Source organism: Saccostrea echinata, unplaced genomic scaffold (genome assembly GCF_033153115.1).
Source record: "Saccostrea echinata isolate AGI-Se365-2 ecotype Australia unplaced genomic scaffold, CSIRO_AGI_Sech_v1 ptg000009l, whole genome shotgun sequence".
Lineage (NCBI taxonomy): Eukaryota > Metazoa > Mollusca > Bivalvia > Ostreida > Ostreidae > Saccostrea > Saccostrea echinata.
The window spans coordinates 42144371-42166991 of NW_026889758.1; the positions used below are offsets into that span (position 1 = coordinate 42144371).

General features: G+C 33.3%; 2 protein-coding genes across 5 annotated transcripts in view; one reads left to right on the forward strand and one right to left on the reverse strand.

The window, feature by feature from the left end:
• LOC133182405 (protein unc-79 homolog) overlaps positions 1–6019 on the reverse strand; it is a 44595-nt gene extending 38576 nt beyond the window's left edge. For all 4 annotated transcript variants that reach the window (XM_061317240.1, XM_061317241.1, XM_061317238.1 and 1 more), the window contains exons 1-9: positions 5924–6019; positions 4078–4198; positions 3293–3453; positions 2608–2778; positions 2181–2267; positions 1924–1979; positions 1046–1175; positions 612–676; positions 214–372 (exon numbers count right to left, since the gene is read on the reverse strand). In XM_061317240.1, coding sequence (XP_061173224.1) covers positions 214–372; positions 612–676; positions 1046–1175; positions 1924–1979; positions 2181–2267; positions 2608–2778; positions 3293–3453; positions 4078–4198; positions 5924–5945 — 972 coding nt within the window. In that variant the 5' untranslated portion in view covers positions 5946–6019. The remainder of the gene's footprint in view (positions 1–213; positions 373–611; positions 677–1045; positions 1176–1923; positions 1980–2180; positions 2268–2607; positions 2779–3292; positions 3454–4077; positions 4199–5923) is intronic.
• Positions 6020–6590: 571 nt separating this feature from the next.
• LOC133182413 (cilia- and flagella-associated protein 36-like) lies at positions 6591–22596 on the forward strand. Its single transcript, XM_061317255.1, has 8 exons — positions 6591–6693; positions 9518–9582; positions 10068–10178; positions 16453–16691; positions 16909–17065; positions 17309–17425; positions 19670–19906; positions 20286–22596. Exons 1-8 carry the CDS (start codon positions 6591–6593, stop codon positions 20568–20570), a joined length of 1314 nt encoding a protein of 437 aa, XP_061173239.1. The 3' UTR covers positions 20571–22596.
• The last annotated feature ends 25 nt before the right edge of the window (positions 22597–22621 follow it).

A 22621-nucleotide genomic window follows, 5' to 3' on the forward strand; every position in this document is an offset into this window, starting at 1 on the left:
TAAGCCTGTAAGGCATTTGCTGTGGGTTTATTGAGTTGCTTTTTATTGTCATTGTTATCCATATTAAGATTTACAAGAAGTAATGTTTATTTGGATTACTTCTTTGTCTATTATTCTAGTTTACAACATTTGTGTAAAACTTCAGAAAATAAACAGAATGCTCTGGATTTTTTCTTAACTGTTTTAAGTTTTTAAACAAATGTTAAGACTGACCTTATTTTCACACACTGTTGATACATGTGACATTGGCAGTAGAATATCTGTAATGTATTCACTGTGTTCCTTTCTCAGTTCATCTGCACAGTCACTACAGATATACAGAGGAGGGGGCTTGTCTCCAGAGTGAATAGCCAGGGCAGGGTTTAAACACATCTATTCAAATATACATAGAAATAAATAAAAGTTCACTAAGATGGAATAAAAACATCAGCCTAAATAATAACTAAAATATATGTATAACGCCTTTGATTCTTCTATACTTGTCAACTCGGGAAAGGGGCAATTATCAAAGAAAGTAGAATTGACTCTTTACAAGAAAATTTATCTATAATGTGACTGCAAGTGGACTTAGTATTTGTTACACAGATTATTGCTAGTATTTGAAGGTTTACCTTAACAGCCTGACAGTTCCCTGAGTTAACACAGCCTTGTCTCTGACACAGTACTGGAGGCCAAGCTGAAAAACAAAAACAATACAAAATACATACAATATACAGTTGAACTACGGTATCTTGAACACTGATACGTCGAATACCATGGATATGGTATTTGATCTGGAATTCCCAACAAACGATTCTTTAAGTATTTTACCCTCGATATTATGAATTCTTGGATGTCAAGAAGTTTTTTCTCGGTCCCACTGAGGTTTGAATGTATCACAATTTGAAATTATACATGTGAACTTTAATTTTAATTCACACATTATCAAGAAAGACAATCTTGTCCATATTTTCTAATTTACCAGTTTTCATATTTTTGGCATAATGATTCTTAATTTTCTTTGGCTTTACGAATATTCTCACATATTTACAATCTTTTGGTGTACCTGTGTACTTGTAGTGAATTCCTCTTCTATCTGTCAGTGCAGGATTAAGCTGAGGCCAGTAATAAAACAACAGATTGGCAGCAGGTGCCCTGGCAGTGAAAGGCCCGTAAGCCACAATACTAAGGATATCCTACAATAAAATGGTATATATATCAATGTGGAGATGCACGCTGACTGTCCAACACACACAAAAAAAACAATGCTATGAGATAATATAGTACTACTCCCTCTTTCAATTCATTATCAATCATGAATATGAAAATAAACAGGTGATTTGGCAGTCTGGTTAATTGTTATATACTGATCTTAATACTTTGGCAAAAAGCAGCTTGTGCCAAAAGGCTCAGCCTGATGCCCTCACACTAATAAAAATTTGATCAGACTTGTATAATATAGTTCAATAATATTCCAATAGGTCTAGTGAAAATTTGCATTATTTTACTTTTTTTTCAATAAGACATGAAAATTATAAAAAAGTTACCGGTAATATAAAAGATTCCCCCCAAAAAGACCCAACATGAACCTCAGTTGGTTTATGCAAGACATTAGATGAAACAAAGTATCCAAATACAGTGAAAGAAGTTTTAAAAAATAAAAGTAGACATGAAAAAGGACAAGGGACATATTTCAAAGTCCTTTTTTAAATAAAACATTATTAAATGAATGTACTTAATTATATATTCAAGTTAAATGAGCATGCCAGGGCTGGTCAAATTTGATTTGGGCTATTAAATGTTCTTCCAACTACCGGTAGTAGCTAAACTGGGCTTGTTTTGTGCACACTGAAACAGTATATCGGTACTGGAATGTAACTCAGAAACATTGGTTTGCCAAATATGGGCAAATTTAAAATATGAAGAGTGAGTTGTAAAGATTACCTTAATCAGGTCTCTTTTAATGCTCATAAAACATTCTAGAATCTGCGAGTGGAATGCTATAAAATAAAAATTAATGTACATGTACTCATGTCACAGAAAAAATATAACTTGACCCTATTTTCTTTTTCCCCCTTTTTTATTGGCTCCTTAATTTTTGTGCAAATTATGATATGTACAATGATATCAATAAACTTCCTACTACATTTTAAAAGTCTTTCACATGACAGCAATAAATTTCCCAAATTAAAAGAACTTACAGCCATTGTCAGTATGCTGGAGGACCATGGTAATAATAGCTGCTGCTGACTCACTGGCATAGGAGGGCTCAAAGCAGCCATCATAACCTGGAATTTTATTGACATAAGTTCATTGTTCATGAAACAGAAGAAGCCAATGGCCATGATGCAAACAATATGTATCACTACAGTACATCTCACGATCTGTCTGACAAAAAACTATATTGATACATATGCAACTTCATATTATTAAAATGCATCTTGAAAACAATCTCTAGCTATACATGTAAAATTGCAATCTTTAAAAAGGCAAAATACCTAATCCTCCATCTAATTTTGCTTTCTTATTTTATCATTATCATATACATGTACAGTATACTGCAGATGGAAAACAATGTGAGTGGACGAATGTACACAAGGACTGCAGTGTGGTCTTATAAATACAAACCCAAAGTCATTGGCAGCATGTTGCTACAGAGCAGATCGATGGTGTCCTTGTGTAATGTAGGAGGGAAGATTGCTAAGGTTGAAGCCACAGTGTAAGGGAGAGAATCCAGAAGATCATGCTCCAAAAATGGAACAAGGCATCCCAGTACTTTCAGAACATACTCCCCTATTTCTGTATTACAATAACAAGAATTACAGGTGTTGAAGTGATCAACACTTCTAATTGTAAATCAAGATATCAATTTATTAATGAATTCCTTGAAAAACTCATTATTAATACTCTAGGCTATCTTTAAAAAAAAGTTTGATTGCCCTCTCTAGACTTGGGATTAACAAAAAAGATGGCCTTGCATTCATAGTGTATCTCTTTAAATAAAAGTATTTTAGAATCATGATAGTACAATGTATAAGTAAAATTTCATGGGGAACACTTCTCTAAAATACCTTTCTATCTCAAATCTTCAAGTATTTTTCATGCATATCAAAGAAAGATTCATATGTTTATATCTCAATTTTTCAAGTACTTTTCAGATTTCAACATCTCAGTGATCAAAATACATCATTAGTTTACATTTTCAGATATCAAGCTCAGCTCTTGCAATTTAAGTTGTATTGTGATTGGTTGACATGTTCCTTCCCTTAAAAACTTTTATATCCTGTTAAACCTATAGTATTAATACACTTACCTATCTGTTTCATCTGCATCGTAGGTACAATATCTATCATGTTCAGGATAGCATAGTACAACCCTGTATAATTCAGATTGGGAAAAACAGACTGCCGTACACTGTCCCTCTGTCGTGGTCCATAGCTCTCTGCTGGAATGTTGGGAACATCTTTCAAAACACTGAAAATAGAACATTTTAAGAAAACATAGGGAAAACAAAAATTCACCTCAACAGATGCAACTTACAAAGGAGGCTAAGTCTCATACCAAATTAATGTTCCCTGAATACTGAGTTTTGGTTTTAATTTATCAGTACAAACTATAGATCAGTCAGAGCTAAAATACAAACCCTGTGAGATTTTTTTATCAAATCTACTCCACTCATTGTATTCTTGTCATCATAGCTGTAAAAATTATCACTCATTCATCAAGGTGATTCATATGCCAAAGATGATAGTTCTAGCAAAAATGATTTTGTTTGAGTGATTGCATAAACTTGTATGGGACAGATGTAGCATCTATACCAAGTCTGGTACACAAATTTGGTACAGGTATGCCTTATAGTTACTGTTGCATCTCAATAGCATTTCTTGAAAAGCCTTAACCATGTTTGCTGATGCTGCATCAAAAATGCTCATATACATGTATATATGCTCTCTCTGATGTTGTAAAGGTCATGTAATAGTAATGTTCAGTTAATGATTTGTAATCTTTTCTTATATAAATATCTGATCCAATGTAGGCAATTAGCAAGCAGCTGTTAAATATTACAAGCACACACACACACACTAAAAAATCACTCACCTTCTTAAAGTCTGGGAAAAGTACTTAAGTGTGTTTTCAATTTCAATTCCAGTGGGCTGTGGGGTCAAGTTGTTAAGAATCCGAAATCTGTAGTCTTTTAGATTCTTGATCTTTGAATTGACTGAAAAGGAGACATGATTTTTGTTTCAGCACAAACAGAAAAAAATCTCAAACAAACACACAAGCTAACCCAAATTCATTAGAGAGTTCCAAAGAGTGTGTCTTCTGCAAAAGCAACATTTAGGATTTGTTCCATCTTTCATACACAATTGAAAAGAGGTCAAAGTTTAGTTTTGTCATAGCATTGAAAAAAATTTTAATACTGAGGTCAAGCTCACAAAGTGGTTAATAATCTCTCAAAAGTCATATGAAAAATAAGCAACATATTAAACATATTAAATATCAAAGCCTATCTATTGGTTGTAAGTGTAATGGGTGAGGAGAAAAATGTGACAAACCAGACCAGGATTCGAACCCCGGTCCCCTGAATCTCCAGTCAGGTGCTCTACCAACTGAGCTATCTGGCCAACAGCAATCGATTCTGTCTGACTGCCACATTCCTCCCTCCTTAAAGGTCTTCAACCCCCACCCAGGCTCTTCCCTGGCAGGTCTTTCACCTTTCACTTCCAGTGCATGGCAAGACACCAAATGTAATGAGAGAGGAGAAAAATGCAATGGGACAGACCGAGATTTGAACATGGGCCCCCCTGAATCTCCAGTCAGGCGCTTTACCAACTGAGCTTTCTGGCCACCGGCAATCAAATCTGTTTGGGTTGGTATCTTCGGGGGCTGAAGACCTTTAAAGAGGGAGGAATGTGGTGGTAAGACAGGTTTGATTGCCGGTGGCCAGAAAGCTCAGTTGGTAGAGCACCTGACTGGAGATTTAGGGGGCCTGGGTTCGAATCCTGGTCTGGTCTGTTGCATTTTTCTCCTCTTCCGTAATCACTTTATAAACCTGGGGTAAATACAGTATGCTTTTCCCCCAAAAACTCCAAAAACAAGGTCAAACTCAAGACTCCATGGTCAGTAGACTTAGTACTTTAAGAAAAGTTTTGCATTAAAATTATTATAAAAGCCAAGGATGGTCATTTACAAGCAATATACATGCTTAATATCAAGCCATTTCTTTTGTTATTCAATGATACTAATCTTTGTGGAAAGAAGGTCAAAGATCATGTTCAAGGTCATAAGTCAATGATCTTTAAAGGCTTAATCAGCATTATAGATGCTATATTGAATCTCCCTAATGTTTGAAAGAAGAAAAAAAAACTACCATATAATTTCATTGTGAAAAAAAGTCAAAGATAAAGTTCACAAGCAATGTCACAGTTGTTTTGTCAAGGAATAAGCCCCAAAATGTTACATGCCTGCCTCTTACAGTTCAAAAGATACATGTATTAGATGTGATATAAACAGCTAATATTCAGCAGATAGACAAAGTGATGCAGGGCAAGCCAAATTTATACCCAATTGTCACATTTCTTTGCACTTCCAGAGCTCCCAATACATGCAAAAATTTCTTTATCTCTCTGTCATAGTTTTATATTGTCAAAAATTGTCATTTTGTTTTGAGAGGAAATATAGTCTGGATATTGCATATTCTTCAAACCTTTTCAATAAATGGTTTACAATAATTTATTATAAAATATAAATTAATTAAGACTGGTTAACAAAATGATACAATATACACAGAGAGAGAAAGGGGGGGATGCATCGTCATATGCTAAAGCATATATAACTACCGAAAAAGGAACGATCACATTAGGCCTAATCTGATTATCCAACATTTATGACAGCTCGACCGTCTGCACCCTTAAAAGTGACAGTCACCAAACGCAATACTTACATGTTGCTGCACGGGTAGTCATTTTTAGTTCCCGTTATCCACTTTCTTTAAGGTTAAAATATCATATTCGGTGAAATAACTCAGATTACAAACAATTTTGTATTCTCTTCATCTCATTATGGACTCTCAGAACAGACCAACGGAAGTACCGAATGGGTTCCGAAAGATTGATGCTGGAACTGAGGTTAACGGTGTAACCTGAAAATGATACCTAACATATTTTGTGTAGTCGACAGCACGATCATGAGAATCTATAAAGTAATTATTGAACATTTTCATTGATGTTTTACAATGTATTTTTTTCAAGATTAAAAGAGATTAATTTTTCTAACTTAAGAACTCTCTTAAGATATTTTTTTAAGATAGAAAAAGAAAATACATAGGCCAAAAAAAGAAAATATATGGGTCCCATTTGGATGTTTGAAATAATACTTAGTACATTGTATTTGGATTATCACATTATGGGAATCCAAAATTACAAACATTAATTAAGTATCTATTGAGTTGAGCCCTTTTAAATGTTAAAATTAATCATTAGCATTGAATCAAGTATAGACACGAATAAATTCTGAGCAAATTAACTTTTTACAATTTATATGTAATGATAAGTCTAGAGAATTCCGAATAAAATCCCTAGAAACGCGAGACTTGGCGTCATTTTGTCAAGATGGCGAAGCGAGGTGATTGGGTTTACGATGAATTACTGTGTTTCTTGGGAAATCCTTTTTTTCAAGTTCCTGTCTTGACTTTTATGGAGTCTAAATGTTTAAGTAAGAATTATTTCACATTATTATGAATACTTGTTTTATATAAATATGTACACAGAGAAGGCACATGTATGTCATTGTTATGCATGCCTATGCGCGACATCGATTTTTATTTTCGCCTGCTGCAAAATCTCAGCTAAATCTGCTCTCAATTTCTCACATGTTTGATTTTTATTTGCCTGAATGGATAGATAAAGAAGGCATCAGAATTTTGCATACGTCAATATTAAATATACTTAAATGAGTTGTATTTATCACAGGAGTTCGCAATTTTATCAATAAAGTCAATAAAAATCACTCGATTGACCAAGCCATGAGTTATGCGTTAGCATAGCGAACAGGAATGCAACGCATTTTTGGAGAAATCGACCAATTTGCTTTTACCCACCGCTTATTTAATACAACTCGTCAGCATTCATATCAAACAACATTTCTCTACTAAATTTGCTCTCTAACCCTTCTCGAATGCTGTCAATACCCATTTTCTTCGATTTTGCGTAAACATTCGTTTTACCGAGAAGCCATTGCGTGACGTCACATCAAACCCAAACCTGACAAATAATTATTAAATTAAAAAAAAGATAGAGAATAAACTTTAAATTATTTCCTGTTGCTTTGTATTATCACCAACTTACCAAAGTGTATCAGCAAAGTTGTTGGACGCGACAAATTTCCTTTTACTTGCTCAATATTTCAATTTGCGCGCACATGCAACTGAAATTATCGCCCTTTGTTTTTGAACAACTCGACATGGTTTCTCGCCATAAAAAAAAATAATCGGATGATATTAAGTATTATGATTTATTCCATTTAATTATAAAATAAAATATGTACAATAATTGAGAACCATTTAATTTTTTTAATTTAAGACAATCGAATAATTATCTGTCGAGTGATTTTTATTGACTTTATTGATAAAATTGCGAACTCCTGTGTATATATGCATCTAATTTTTTTCTGTAGAAATATCATGACATATTTGTACATAAGACCTTACATTTTTATTTTTCAACTTAGATAAATTTTGTTTGTAAAACTTGACCGATGGGATTAGCACAGTTGTATTTGTTATACAATGCCATATCTGCAAATGTCAGACAGTACCACTTCTTGGACAATCCCAATCTTTACCAAACCCCACAGCTCTTTCATGAATGATGAATATCAGTCATTACTGATAACAAGGATTTTTTTTTTTTTTTTGGATATTTGTAATTGTACAGAAAATGTAATGGGCTTTCTACTTTCACAGGGAGCCTGCATGTTTTAATTGACTGGTAGGACCTATGACAGAGCTCAAAATTGGGAGATATTAATATGCAACTAAAATTCTGATTTGGCAAGTGAAATTAAAAGATGATCACCATTTCACAATCAAAAATATTCTTTGACCTTTTATTATTTTTTGACACGGGGTTCAAGCTTAAGTCAAAATAGTCAAGATGGCAGACTTGGAGAAACAAATTGGTCTGGAATTGTTTGGTTTTTCCATCCTACAGTCCAGACAGGGAAGAAATGCGAAGACAGTGTACCAGATACTTTTCTGTCTGCAAATTCACAGACATTCAGTCCTCAAATCACAAAGGCAGTTTGTAGAATAATAGTCTATATTTTATTGTAGGAGTTTTGATTTAAACAATATTTTTATTCAAAATAATGAAGAGATTGGGCAACAGGCAATGTCTATAAATATCTTCTCTATACAAGAATCAAAGTTACAAAATACAATGGACTGAGTGAATATATATATATATATATATATATATATATATATATATATATATATATATATATATATATATATATATTACAAGGCAGGTAAACACACACAGACACACATACAGAAACACACACACACACACACACACACACAAGCACACACAGACAGGCACAGATCCAGATGAATTAAGCATAACACATAATTGTATTAATAAAATATAGTAAAAAATATATGTATCAAAAGGAAATGTATTTAAAAAGGTTTTGTTGACCTGATATATTCTTGTACATAATTTGTAATGTTGATGTTTGTTTTCTTGGCTCAAGTTTGTTCTCCCAGCATACCTGGTAGCTCAGATCCTTGTATCCTGAAATCTTGCTCTCCCAAATTATAAGACTGGTATAAAAGAAAACAATATTGTGATATAATAGAAAAGGAATGATACAATGTAATATATTATTATATAGTCTATTTATAGTCCCCATATAATATATGCAAATGGTTAATAACACTACATATTCACAGGATTTGAAACTGTAGGGTCTGTGCTTGTGCAGTGGCGATTTTGATGTCACAAATGAGCAGGAAAAGCATAAGGCAAGCCTATCATTGGTTTATTATCCAAACATTATTCTTACACACTAAGAAAGGAAAACACGGAAGTTATAACTTGTAATCTGGACATTTTTTTAATCTTTCTGCAACAAGTTGGTTAATGAAAGTGGCATTGTCATGCAGCCTCAATGTATTAGTTACTTGAATCTGGACTATATGATAAAACAATATGGTTTCTTTTGATGGTGAATTTGCTTTGATATTTATCAGAAAAAATATCAATATTGAGCAAGATGAAGTTTTGTCAATATTGATATTTTTTCTGGCGAATATCAAACCATATTTTCCACCAAAAGTCCATAATTTTATAATATGATATGTATTCATATATGCTAAATATACATTATTGAAAATTCGTAAATTTTTTTTAAAGATGGGAGTCACAATTTTCTAATTTTTATCACTGACAACAAAATTCCATAGAATTTTTCCCAAAAAAATACAAAAAAAACTATGTCGAGAAGAATGCTGTAAGAAACTGTTTAATTTCAGTTTTTGACCCAAGTATTGAAGACAGTGAGGAATACAAGAAGGTTTACCAGGAATACAAAGCTGTTGTAAGTTGTGATTGCTAAATAATATGTGGCAAAATGAGTTTTGTTTTTTGTTTTTTTTTTTACATAAAGACATTGGCAATGGGACTAGGGCCTCTCACACCATTTTTGGGACTGGGGCCGGGGCCATACAAATTGGGAAAATTGGTGACTATTTGGTAATTAGGAAAATTAGTTTACATTCAAATCATATTATATATTGGTTTACTGGTGTTTGATATTGCCTAAATTTCTGATCTGCAATACAGAGGAATATGAGTAGCAAAGTTAGTTATTATATATATATATACATCTATGTTCTGTAATCTCTGGTAGATTTGAATTTTGGGAAAATTAACGCAATTGGGATCAAAAGTATTTTTTTGGAATTGGGAATGGGGCCTTTGATTGCCTCCAATTACCGGTATAGACAATGGAGAGCCCTAGGGATTTCCACTTATTCTAGAAAAGCTTTAGATTTTTAATTAATTTTTTTTTTGTTTAAATAGATTCAGAAGTTGCTGGATGCCTTTATAAAAGATACAGGTATCAGCCATGACCAGGTCATTAAAGCTCTCCAAGACATGAACAAAAAAAAGGACATCAAAGAAATGTTTCAGGTAAGCATTCATATTTAGTCAACTTTTGTCTTTGCATGTAAAATCCTGAGAAGGGCCAAATACCTGTCCCAGTCATAATTGACAGATACATACTTTGCATTATGTTTATAGAGTATATTAAATGAAAGGAATCAAATACTTAATGAAATTAGTTGAAAATGGTGTTTTCTATGTGACATTAAAAAACTAAGTATATCTCTTTTATTTTTATAATATGCAATAAAAAAAGAATGAATTTGTTTAATTATGGTTTAGAACAATTTTTCTTAAATCTCTGAGGGATTGTAATGATATTTTCTTGCAAAATGGAAATTTGAGGGGTTTTTTTATGTAAACATTAGTGGAATGCTACTTCAAAGCTCTATAATGAAGTAGTATTTCACAACCATGATTTATTCCTGGTTGGAGCAATTATGTATTGTCGACCTATTCCCTTAATTGCAAATATTATTTGATGAATATTTCAAACACACTTTAAGTGGAAATTTTTTTTAGAAAAATTTTAGAAAATATATTTGATTTGCCCTTGGGAATTAACAAGTATTATTGCTGTTATCAATATGGAAGAAAAAAGTATAAAAAATATAAAGAGATAGATTGTCAAGACAGTTTCATTTATTATAGTAATGACCTTATTTAATTATCCAGAATTGTTGTAGTTGGTTTGTGGAGACTTAATGTTCATGATACTCCAAAATGAATAAGCCTTTTGTAAAAACATTTATTTTGAAAATTCACTTTTAAGATTAGCATATATATCATACATTTTCATTGTCATTTCCAATATATTAAGACACAATGGACAATTTGAAGCAATATATGTTGTCCAAGGTTAGCATAGAAACATATGCATACATTGTATATCTCTCTAGGCTTGTGTTTTGAATTTTGAAAAAAAAAAATGAAAAACAAAATGGAAGGATAGTTGATTGGGTTTTTTAGGAGGAGATCCAGTATTTCATAAAGCCAGTCTGATTTTATAATTAATTTAGTAATTATTATTATCTGGCAAGTGCAGAGAGCTTGGTAGAATGAAATTTTAATCATCACTTTATGACAACCTGATTTCTAGCTGCTCTTGCAAATTGAGCTGCCTGGCTGCCTCAAGTTATACTGACATAGACAGTTTGTATTGATTTCTGAAATAATTAATGTAAGTAGTTTATTAATAAATACTGGAATATAAGCTTGCAATGGTATGAGTACTTCAGATTATCTGGGAGCAACTGGAAATTTTTCAGTATAGTAATTGAAGCTGTTCTGATTATATATTTATACCATTTAATTCAGGCACACTCAATGGAGTCAATATATTTATCAGAAGAAATGGTTGCAAATGTCCATGCCTACACTTTGATAAAAATAAAAATCTCAGCCCGTGTTTAATCAAAATAAACTTTGACCACAAATGTTAATTAGGTCTGGAATGCAACTAAGGTATTTGTGCATATGATAAGTCAAACCTCATTAGATATCCAAGCTAGGGTTTGAAATATTGAGTTGAAGATTTAAAAAAAAAAATGTTAGGAACTTCCAACTCTCCGAAATATATCCATGGTATTTAAGATACATATGTATCCATGTTTAAGATACAGAGGTTCAGCTGTATTTATTGGACGTTTTTCATTTTGGTTATTGAGAGCGCTTGTTTCATTGATCAAGACATTTTACCATGCATGTATATACTGTGGAGGTACTTTACATATGCTAACTACGATCTTCAACATATTTTAAAAGACAATTTTAGACAACATTAATATAATAATAATTTTTGAGGCATTGAATTAAGGAATTAATCATGTTATATTTTTTCCTAATTATCTTTAAGTCATTTTCTTACCATATACAAATTTATGTGTGATATGTATACTCTCTCTCTCTCTCTCTCTCTCTCTCTCTCTCTCTCTCCAAAGTACCAACTGAATTTTCGTTGACTCAATGTATTATTTAATAAACAGGGAGAAATGGAGTACTGGCGAGTAAGTGAGACACTTGTGTTACAAATTACACTATAAGAATATATTTTAACAACAATGAATTTAAAATTAAAAAGAAGCTCAAACTACATATTGTTTTTTTTTTTTCACTGATTTAGTTTGTTTGACCTCTCCTCACTATCTCTGCATTATTTTCTTCTTTGTATGCAGCATTCTAATTTCCACACATTTAAAAAGTTTGAGTTTGATTTGAAATGAGTGTCATACATTGGTTCCACATTTTATGATTGCATTGAAATTTACACCCCTTCCCCCAAGATATGAAATTTGTGAGGAATCACCATATCCATCTGTCTGTCCGTCATACTGCTTGTCATTGTAAGTGGCAATAACTTTATCATGGAGAGACCCCAGAAGCTGATATTAGGCACAAATGTTGTTTATGTCTGATAAATGTGTTATGACCTTGAATCAAGGTCATTTGGACAAGGTCACTGGTTTCCAGAGTGTAAAATTTCTGCCCAAGGCATAACTTTGTAATGCAGGAATAATTGAAGCTCTTAATTGCTAGTGTGTCTTGACCCTAGGTCAAGGTCATTTTGGTCAAGGTTACAAGATTGAGAGGAGTAAGTGTTGCTAGGTCTTAGCAAAATGATGCAGAGATTCCAGAGGCTTGACTCAATGGTTTTTCATGATTAAATACTGGTACTATGAAATCAATATATTAAATAAATTTGGAGAAAGTCAAGGGACATAAGTTGGCAGTGATTTGTTTGTTTTTTTTTTGTTTTTTTTTTTGTAAATTTAAGAAGTTTTTATATGCAGATTTTTCCAACACATTGCATGTTTGGACTTTGATTGGCTTATCACAGTTGTCTAGATCACTTGAGTCACTTGGGTGACTACTACTATCTGTTTTAGTCCCTCGTCCTGCATTTTGTGTCTGGTGTGTCATCCATCATCATAAACTTTTGAGCATTTTCAGCTTCTTTTCTGAGACCAATTTTAACCAACTTTGGCATATAGCATCTATGGGTAAAGGAGAACAAAATTTTGTATTTTTGGTCCCTGTCCCCATTTGGTCTGAGGGGTGTGGCCAAACCCAGCAAAATTAATGCAATCTTTAAAAAATCATCTTCTTTACTCCTGAACATCAAGCAGTCAAATTGCTGCGTAATTGTAATATTCATTGGGCCCTCTACCAAGATTATGAAATTCATGGTCCCAGTGCATAAATTCTTTAAAAAGCTTCTTATCTCCTCCTATATATTTAGCACAAACTAAGTGCATGATTATGATGAGAGCAAGAATGTTTCATCCAAAATTGTGAAATTCCTGGTCCTTGGGTTGTGGTTGTGGTGTTAGGGAGGTGGGCTTCATTGATTATATAGTGAAAATGCATTAATTCTTTGAAAATTCCTTTCTGTCTTGGGTATTTATGAAATAACAAAGTTGTGTATGGATATGATGAGCAAGAGTGCCTTTTCCAAAATGGGTCATGGGTTCTAGTGTTAGGGCAGGGCTGTATTGACTATATAGTAAAAATGCATGAATTCTTTGAAAATCTCTGCTCCTGGATACTAAGTGTTTGGTTATGATGAGCAAGGGTGTTCAAAATTGTGAAATTCCTGGCCTCAGGTTCAGGAGTTCTGTTGCTAAGGTGCATGGAGCTCTACTGATTACCAGGTATGTGATGAAATTGTATTAATTCTTTGAAAATCATCTTCTCAGCTCCTGCATAATAAAAAAATATGGTTATGATGAGCAAGATTGCTTCTTTCAAAATTCTGAAATTCCTGTCCCCTTAGTCAGGTGTTCTGGTGTTATGGCAGGGTTCTATTGATTGTATATTGGAGAAAATACACTAATTCTTTGAAAATCTTCTCTGCCTCTGGGCATCTACAAGGCAAACAGAGTACAAAGTTGTAAGGAGCAAGGGTGTTTTTACTAGATTTGTGAAAGAGCTCAATTGTTCTTGTAGGGTAATTAATACCTTGCCAGGTACTTTGAGAGACGTTTACCCAATTTTTTTTTTATTCACCTATGATAATTAATCACTATTAATAATATAGAGCCAGGTAAGGCTAATAAGATAGGTCAATTGAATTAAGAAATTAAGCAAGAATTCTTAATGTTCTCATATAATCAGGGTTCTCATTAATGCAAGAATCTGTGTCCTAGACGCAGCAAAATTACTTGGGATGCAAGGTTCTTAAAAACGATGCGTCCGTGGACTCATGATCGGACCCATCCTTGTTAGCGAGAAAATTCGGGTGATTTCGAAAACGGGGAATTTAGATGTTAGGATTTGTCAAAGAAATATTTAATCGAAACCTTCCTGTAACTATCATAAAGTTTATCCAAGAAACAACTTTTCTTGTACTTATTTCTCTTTTTTTAAAAACAGGGATTGATCATAAGATATTTCATGTTTATTAGTCCATAGTCATAATAGTGTCGCATGCCAAACTCCGACTGCTGTAAACACACTGCAGCTTTTTTTAAAAAAAAAACACTTTCCAATCTTGAGTGCTATCTACATGTAGAAACCCATCCTCACAATGTCAAGGTTTTGTGATTTTGGAACTCCACACAAACCCTTGACATAAGTCGCTATTTAAAAATTGGGCTAGAAAGCTACTATTTCATTTGTTCCTGGTCTAGGACTGGAACCAATCAGAAAATAGCTTTTATTGTAGGTAAATTTTGTAAACAAATATGACTCATACTTAAATGGAAAGTGGCAGTATTGTAGGATTTGTGACTAGTTACTTTAAATGAAACATCGCAGATAAAATTTTTGAAGGTCGTCCTCCTTACAATCACATAAGATATGCTCTGGAAATGGGGAATTTGATAACGACGGATTTGAAATATATATTCTCATTCACCCATTACGTCATGTGTAACCACAAGCCCAACTTTTAAATAGTGACTTATGTCAAGGGTTTGTGTGGAGTTCCGAAATCACAAAACTTTGACATTGTGAGGATGGTAGAAACCATAATTACTGCTTGTATACACAATGCGGCTTGATTATCTCGTGAATTTCACCCAGTGCAGACAACCGACAGGATTAGTTACGCCTCATTGCACATGACACCTGTGATTGTATACAGTCAACTTTTGGGTACTAGTTGAATATGCAACAGTTAATTTTAGCTTTATAAACACCAAGTTAATTTTTATGGCAATTGATTACGCGTGTATTTTAGAATATGGCTTGAATTCATTACCAGTTTATATACTTGAATATGTTAATATTGTGTAAACAAACTGATAAAATGATAAAGATTTTTATTGATGTTTGGATAGAAGGATACTGCAATAATTTATGTGGAACGCAACATAATTTTTCTGGGACGCATCAAATTTAGCTGGGACGCAACCTTCTCAAAAATCTTGAGTCCTGGGACTTAAGTCAGCAAAATCCTAGTGAGAACCCTGTATAATACAAAAAGATGTTTAACAATAGTTTTTAATGGTCATGTAGACTTGTAAACGATTATATTTGTTCATTGAATATACTAGATCAAGAGAGGCCAATTTGAGAGGGATTGTGCTGGGTGTACTATATATGTATACTGTTTTATGTCCTCAAGCACTGTTGTATTGTTTAGTCTGGTGATAGTGACATAGGGGAGTGTAATACTTCTGGCAAGTACAGGCAGGTAAAAAAATCTACTTTATGAATTATTGCTGAGTACTATGCTATTTTGTTGATCTCTGGTTGTCCTGTTTCTCTTGTTTTTCAGCAACATATCCTCGCTTATCAGTTTACGTTTTTTATTGTTACTTCTTTGGATCCTTTACAGGGTTGTGACATACTCAGGTGACCATTAAGGCTCTTGAGCCTCTTGTTTTGTCTTGTTAGGACAGCTTTTGTTGTTTCTATGTATCCTGATATTTCATTAAAAAATCAGAAAATGGATTCACGATTATCTTTGAGGTCATAATTTATTTGGACTGTAATCTTTCATATGATTTTCTTAAGTCTTTTTCTTTTCTGGTTAGCATACTGACAAAGTAATGTATGCTAGAATTCTGCTTTATTCTGCAAAAAAGGTTGTATCAATAAATGCTTAATTTTCAATGTTGACAGTTTTTAAATTTTTGGGGTATAGTAAAACATTCAAACATACTGAAAACCAACCAACTACACGAAAATGTATAGAGGAAAACAAATGATTTGCAATTGTATATTTCTCAACAAAAATCACTCATGTATTTGCACAATCACATCGAATTTCAGTGTTGACTATATCACAATTGATATTAGATTTAATATAATTGACTACCGGTAATTTACTTTACATATAAATGGTCTCTGTTTTCAGAGCTTGTTTGAGCAGTTCTTTGCTGCTGAGGACTACGGGATTTTTGTTCGACTGATGATTCAGAAAAACATTGAGTTACAACAGCAGGCTCTAGCAATGATTATGCAGATGCAGGGAGCACTCCCTGACAGCCTCAGTGAGGGGGCACCAAAGGCTCCCTCCTCATCATCACCCCCTGCCCCCTCCAATGAGCAGTATGGGGCACAAAATGAGGAAGAAATCCTAAAGGCTGTGTTAGAGTAAGGCATAATGCTTCATCATTTTACATTCTATTAAATGAGGTCAGTAGAGAATAAAAATATTTTAAAATCATCTAAAAGGGAAATCATTGCTGATTAATAGGTAGTTTATTAAAAGCTCGTTATGTGTGATATTTTCACATCTGAAGCAATATACTTGTATTGTCATTAACAATGATCTTTGCAGTCCAATAAAAAATTATTTCTTAATTATTAGACAGTCCAAACGAGAATATGAGGAAGAACAAAAGAAGAAGAAGACAATGGAAGAAGAAGAGATGAAGAAGGAGATGGAGAGCCTGATAAAGATCTCCCAAGTGGAGCATTCCAGACTGGAAGAGGAGAAAAGTAAAGAGAAAACCAAGCTAGACCAGGTCAGCATAAAAGAAGACAACAGAATTTAGTTCTTTCTATGTACTGCCATTGTGCTTAAGCTCAGATTAACTAAGACATCTGACTCCAGTTAATTGCTTGTGCATCTCAGTTAAATGGTTCTGAAACAAGTTCTGTCTTTTAAACCAAACATAAGTCTTGACAAGATCGCATGTTTTAATTTGTGTGTGTGTGTGTATATAATTATATACAATTTTAGAAGATCCATATGCACTGTATTGTAGGCTTTGTTTGGAATGACATTGAATGAATCAGCCCCACAAACCAGTGTATCCAGTAAACCACCAGCAGGAAACACCAAACCACCGCCAGCAAAACCACAAACAGATCTCAAGTCAGCGGTAATTATTACATCACTAATAAAATCAGGAAACACCAAACCACCAGAAGTAAAACCACAAACAAATCTCAAGTCAGCGGTAAGTATTACATCACTAATAAAATCAGGAAACACCAAACCACCACCAGCAAAACCACAAACAAATCTCAAGTCAGCGGTAAGTATTACATCACTAATCAAATCAGGAAACACCAAACCACCGCAAGTAAAACCACAAACAAATCTCAAGTCAGCGGTAAGTATTACATCACTAATAAAATCAGGAAACACCAAACCACCACCAGCGAAACCACAAACAGATCTCAAGTCAGCGGTAGGTATTACATCATAATAAAATCAGGAAACACCAAACCACCACCTGTAAAACTACAAACAGATCTCAAGTCAGGGGTAAGTATTACATCATAATAAAATCAGGAATCACCAAAGCACCACCAGCAAAACCACAAACAGATCTCAAGTCAGTGGTAAGTATTACTTCACTAGTAAAATTAGGAAACACCAAACCTCCACCAGCAAAACCACAAACAGATCTCAAGTCAGCTGTTAGTATTACATCACTAATAAAATAGGATACACCAAATCACCACCAGCAAAACCACAAACAGATCTCAAGTCGGCTGTTAGTATTACGTCACTAATTAAGGTGGAAACACTAAACCACCACCAATAAAATCTCCAGCAATCACAAAGTATAAATAAAATACAATAAATCATCCAATAAAATGAACTGCATGGAAGTGACAGTGGTGACTCCTCCATCTGCAAGTACATCTCATCTAGTTACTACACCTGTTAGACAATATATTGGGAAAGTTATATATTTATCAGTTTAAAAGGAATCATGTGCCTTTTGAATCAAGATAGTTCAGTTACCTGGATGATTTCTTTCAAAACATTAATGTTTCTTTGTATTTTCCTCTGTATAAGTTTTGCAAAAGTTGGTGTTGTAGTATTATACTGGTCTTTATTCCACCACCTAAAAATATATACTATCAAGTGGGAGAGGGGATATTTTCCTATTAAAGGAGTTAAAGAATTGGTCATGATGTACATATGAATCTTTCTTTTCATATGTACATTTATGTACATGTATATACTAGTAATGGTTACCCAGCCAGTAAATGCATAGTTATCTAATTCTGGAGAGAGCATCTTTATCACTTCATTATCACTTCTGACATCAGATTTTACAAATTATTATCCCCATTGCTTGTATGTATTAATGTGTATGTGGGATTTTAAACTTGGATGTGCAGGATGCAAAGAATCAGGTCTGCATATGTTAATCTGGTCATACAAAAGTGTGGGTTATCTAGGTCAATTTCAGATATTGTAATCACCATAATTTATAATTGTAGAAGGGAGGCTATTGGTTATATGCCTGTCTGTTTCCCAATTAAAACTTAACATTTGATTAAGCCAATGTAAAGTTGTTAATGTTAGAGGTATGGGGGAAATCGTTGAAGTACATAACAGCACACTGACACAAAATATACCACCCTTAGGGTAGATGTTATGAGTGCATGAACACAGAAAACAAATTCATATTTCCACATCAGTACTGAAATTTAAATGTTTTCTCTTTGTTTGATGATGAAGTGAATTTTCACATTAATTTTTTCTTTCAATTTTTTCCATTAACGATCTGTATTGTTTTCCATGAAATGCAAAATATCCCAGTGAGAAGGTTCCTTCTGCATATTGTAAAGATCAATTAAACTGCTAGGCCAACATTAAGATGCTTACATTTTAATGTGTATTAGCTCATCTGAGCTGAAGCTCAAGTGAGCTCTTCTGATCACCTGTTGTCCAGTGTCTATCTGTCTACTGGTCTGTTCAGTTATCTAGCTGTCTGTCTGTATACTTTTCACATTTTTATTCCTTCTTGAGAACCACTGGGCCAATTATAATCAAAGTAGGCACAAATTATCCTTGGAAATAAGGGATTCTAAATTGCAAAAATAAAGGCCCAAGCTCCTTTCCAAGAGGTGATAATCAAGAAAAGGCAAAAATAGGATGGGGTCATTAAAAATCTTTTTCTCAGGAACCACTGGCTCAGAAAGTGAGAAACTTGTATGAAAGCAGTTACATGTACATACCATGAGCAAACTTGCACGACTTTCTTTAATATGTTGCACCTCTTGTTTAAGTTAAATTTGACCATTTGTTTAGTTGATCATTTTGTCTTCTGAGGTATATGTAAAGGTATATTAAATTTCATTTATATTTTTCCTGTTTTTAGCCCAGTATATCAGTGACCCCTGCTGCTCCTCAAAGTGTCGCAGCCCCTCCTAAACCGGCAGAACCCGCTGTCCCCACGGCTAGTGTCACTGCGGCAATTGCTTCTCAGAAATTACCACAGGTGGGTCAACAAAAACCCCAAATGTCCAGTGCAGAGGCTGCAGCTAACTGGTTAAAACAGACAGATGACACTCCTTCTCAGAATAAACCATCCACCTCAGCTGTCCATGCTGCTGCAGTGAGTACCGTGTTCTATAATTCTGCATTGTGTATTTGTGATAGGTTCTTCAGTGGTTATATTTTTGATTAAATTCAAAATAAATTTAATAACTACCCGGTAAGCCATCTGCATTGGAAAGACTACTTGTGAAACATTTGCAAAATTTTGGTCAAAATGGCAGATACAGTGAAACTGCAAAAATTCTTTGTCAATTTTTTTTTTCTGTGCTTTGTTGAATGGAATTGCAGTAGCTTTAAAATAGCAAAAGATTAAAGGATCTTATTTTAATATTTTTGAACAGCATAAATTTCCCATGCATTACATGTAGAGAAAATGATACTATACATGTATCTAGACATGTTTCAGCTAAGTACTTGTCTTTTCTTTTCAAATACAGGCAGCCATGTCAAACATGAACCCAGAGGAACTGAAAAAGAGACAAGATTTTTTGAAGCAACAAAGAGACAAATTGCTAGAAATGAAGAAAAAAGAAAGAGAAAAACAGTTATTAGCTGCAGAAAAGTCCCAACCAAAACGTCCTGTATCTGCTCGCATGGCCAAGTCAGCCATGGAGGATGGAGTGTCAGAAAAGTCCAATAAACTAAGTCCAGAGGAGGAGAAAAAGATGGCTATGAGAAAAGCAATTGCTGACCGTCTGAAGGCAGAAATGCTGGGAAAATAGTGCATAATAAAAACAGTGACCTATGTGGTATTGACAAAACTTTGATCTGTTATATATTTCCTAAAGGTTTTTATGCATTCGTGGAGAAAAAATGTCATTTTTGTGGTCTTTTGTAATGAATGTGATAGATTTGAATGAGAAATAAATATCAGTTAAAGGGAGATAAGTGAATTTGAATTGACTCGTTTTGAAGATTATCATGTTTGATCTGTATAATGTATTTTGAGGTTTACTACAAGTTGTGGTGAAATGTTTTACTTTATTGCATCATGTGTACATGTATATATTCATGACTGATATTCAAGATTGTTCATTGAGGAAAATAAAAATTACTGGTGGAATAGTATAATGAGCCTAGGTAAAAATGAACCCCCAGTGATACATAATGTATCAACCTTTTAGTCTATTATTTTATTATTAATAATATACTGTTGAGTAGGTACTATGCCCAAACCCTTTAGTTGTTATAGTTCTACTTAACAATTACTAGTATTTTCAGGTTGTGTAAGTTATGTTTTAATAGCAAATATATCTTTAGTGTTCCGAGTTATGGATTATTTTTAAGAATATTGTGTTGATTATTATACAACATAACTTTAATACTGTTCTTGGGTTTAGAGCACAGTTGTATAATATTTTTTAAAGTACATGTACAATAGTACATATATTGTACATGTACTTGTGCCAGTTGTTTTATGTACCGGTAAAGCTGCATATGAGAGGAAGTTCTAAATACATTCAGCTGGATACTGTATTAATTTTTTATATTCTATTATTGAACACTCTATTGTGTTGCTCCTCTCTGTATTGGAATTTTAAAGTTTGGTTGTGAAAGTCTCTCTACTCCAGTCAAATATCACATGACCTCGTTCCTCTACTCCAGTCAATTATCACATGACCTCGTTCATTCCAGTTTTCTCTCATATTAAGTCAGCATTTTTGTAAAATCAAAAGGGTTAGTGCATTAACTCCTTAATCAGACATGCTTCCTACTTGGGAAAATATGTTTTTATCTGGAAAAAAAAAACTTAAATCTTATAACACTCTGGCATTTTGAGAATTTTTTTAAGTTGACTTTTTAAACCTGTATGCAATATTTATGCACATGCATCAATCAATGCACAATGCTCCTTTATCGTTGCAGTGTTCCTGATGAGGAATTGATGTTGAAATTTTTTTCTGCACATACCAAGTCATTATATATAAGAGTTCACATTTACCTTTGTTCATTCACTTATGTAATATTTTTAGTTTGGAGGAGGAAAGTAAGCAGAAGAAGAAATTTTACCAATATGACGTTTTGCTCCTTCAACAATTCAAACATTGATATTTTGTCATTCTTATTTTTTGTTTTCCAGTGATTTGTGTAATATGGTGCTTTGTTTGCCATTATGTTTTTTGTCTTATCATGTATGTATAGAGCAGTGGAGGTTGTATTCTTCATTTAAGTGGCACATTGAAGAGAAGAACGAGTGGTTCACATTTCCTTATATGTTAATTACTTCAAGATTTCCGAGTAGTACATCTGACTGACAATTAGGGGAAAAAAGATTCATCATATGACATTTGGTTTATGAATTGTAACAGTTACTGGACTTTTTTTCTATTCTGAATCACATATTTCAGATGTGTAGATAAATATTACTTGTATATAAGTCTCATATATCATAATTAAAATCACTATTGTCCAAATGATAGGCAGTATAACAGATTTCTTTGGCTTGTAATTTTCTTAATTTTATCCTTCAAATGTACCATTCAATTTTTTTTTTCCAATCCAGTTGCTTTGTGAAAAAGCGAATGATGCAATTTAAACCTGAATACCATAAAAATTTGAAAAATGCAAAATTAAACTTATACACTAAATAATGTAATAAATTGTATAATCTACTACAACACATAAAAATGGGTCTCTTTCTAATTATAAAAATCCGATCCTGGAAGAGTTTTACTGAACTATTGTGTGAATATTTTGTTGCAACATTCTTGACATAAAATTCTGTGATAATAAATGCAATTGAAATATTTTATGGGTTGTCATTATACATCCT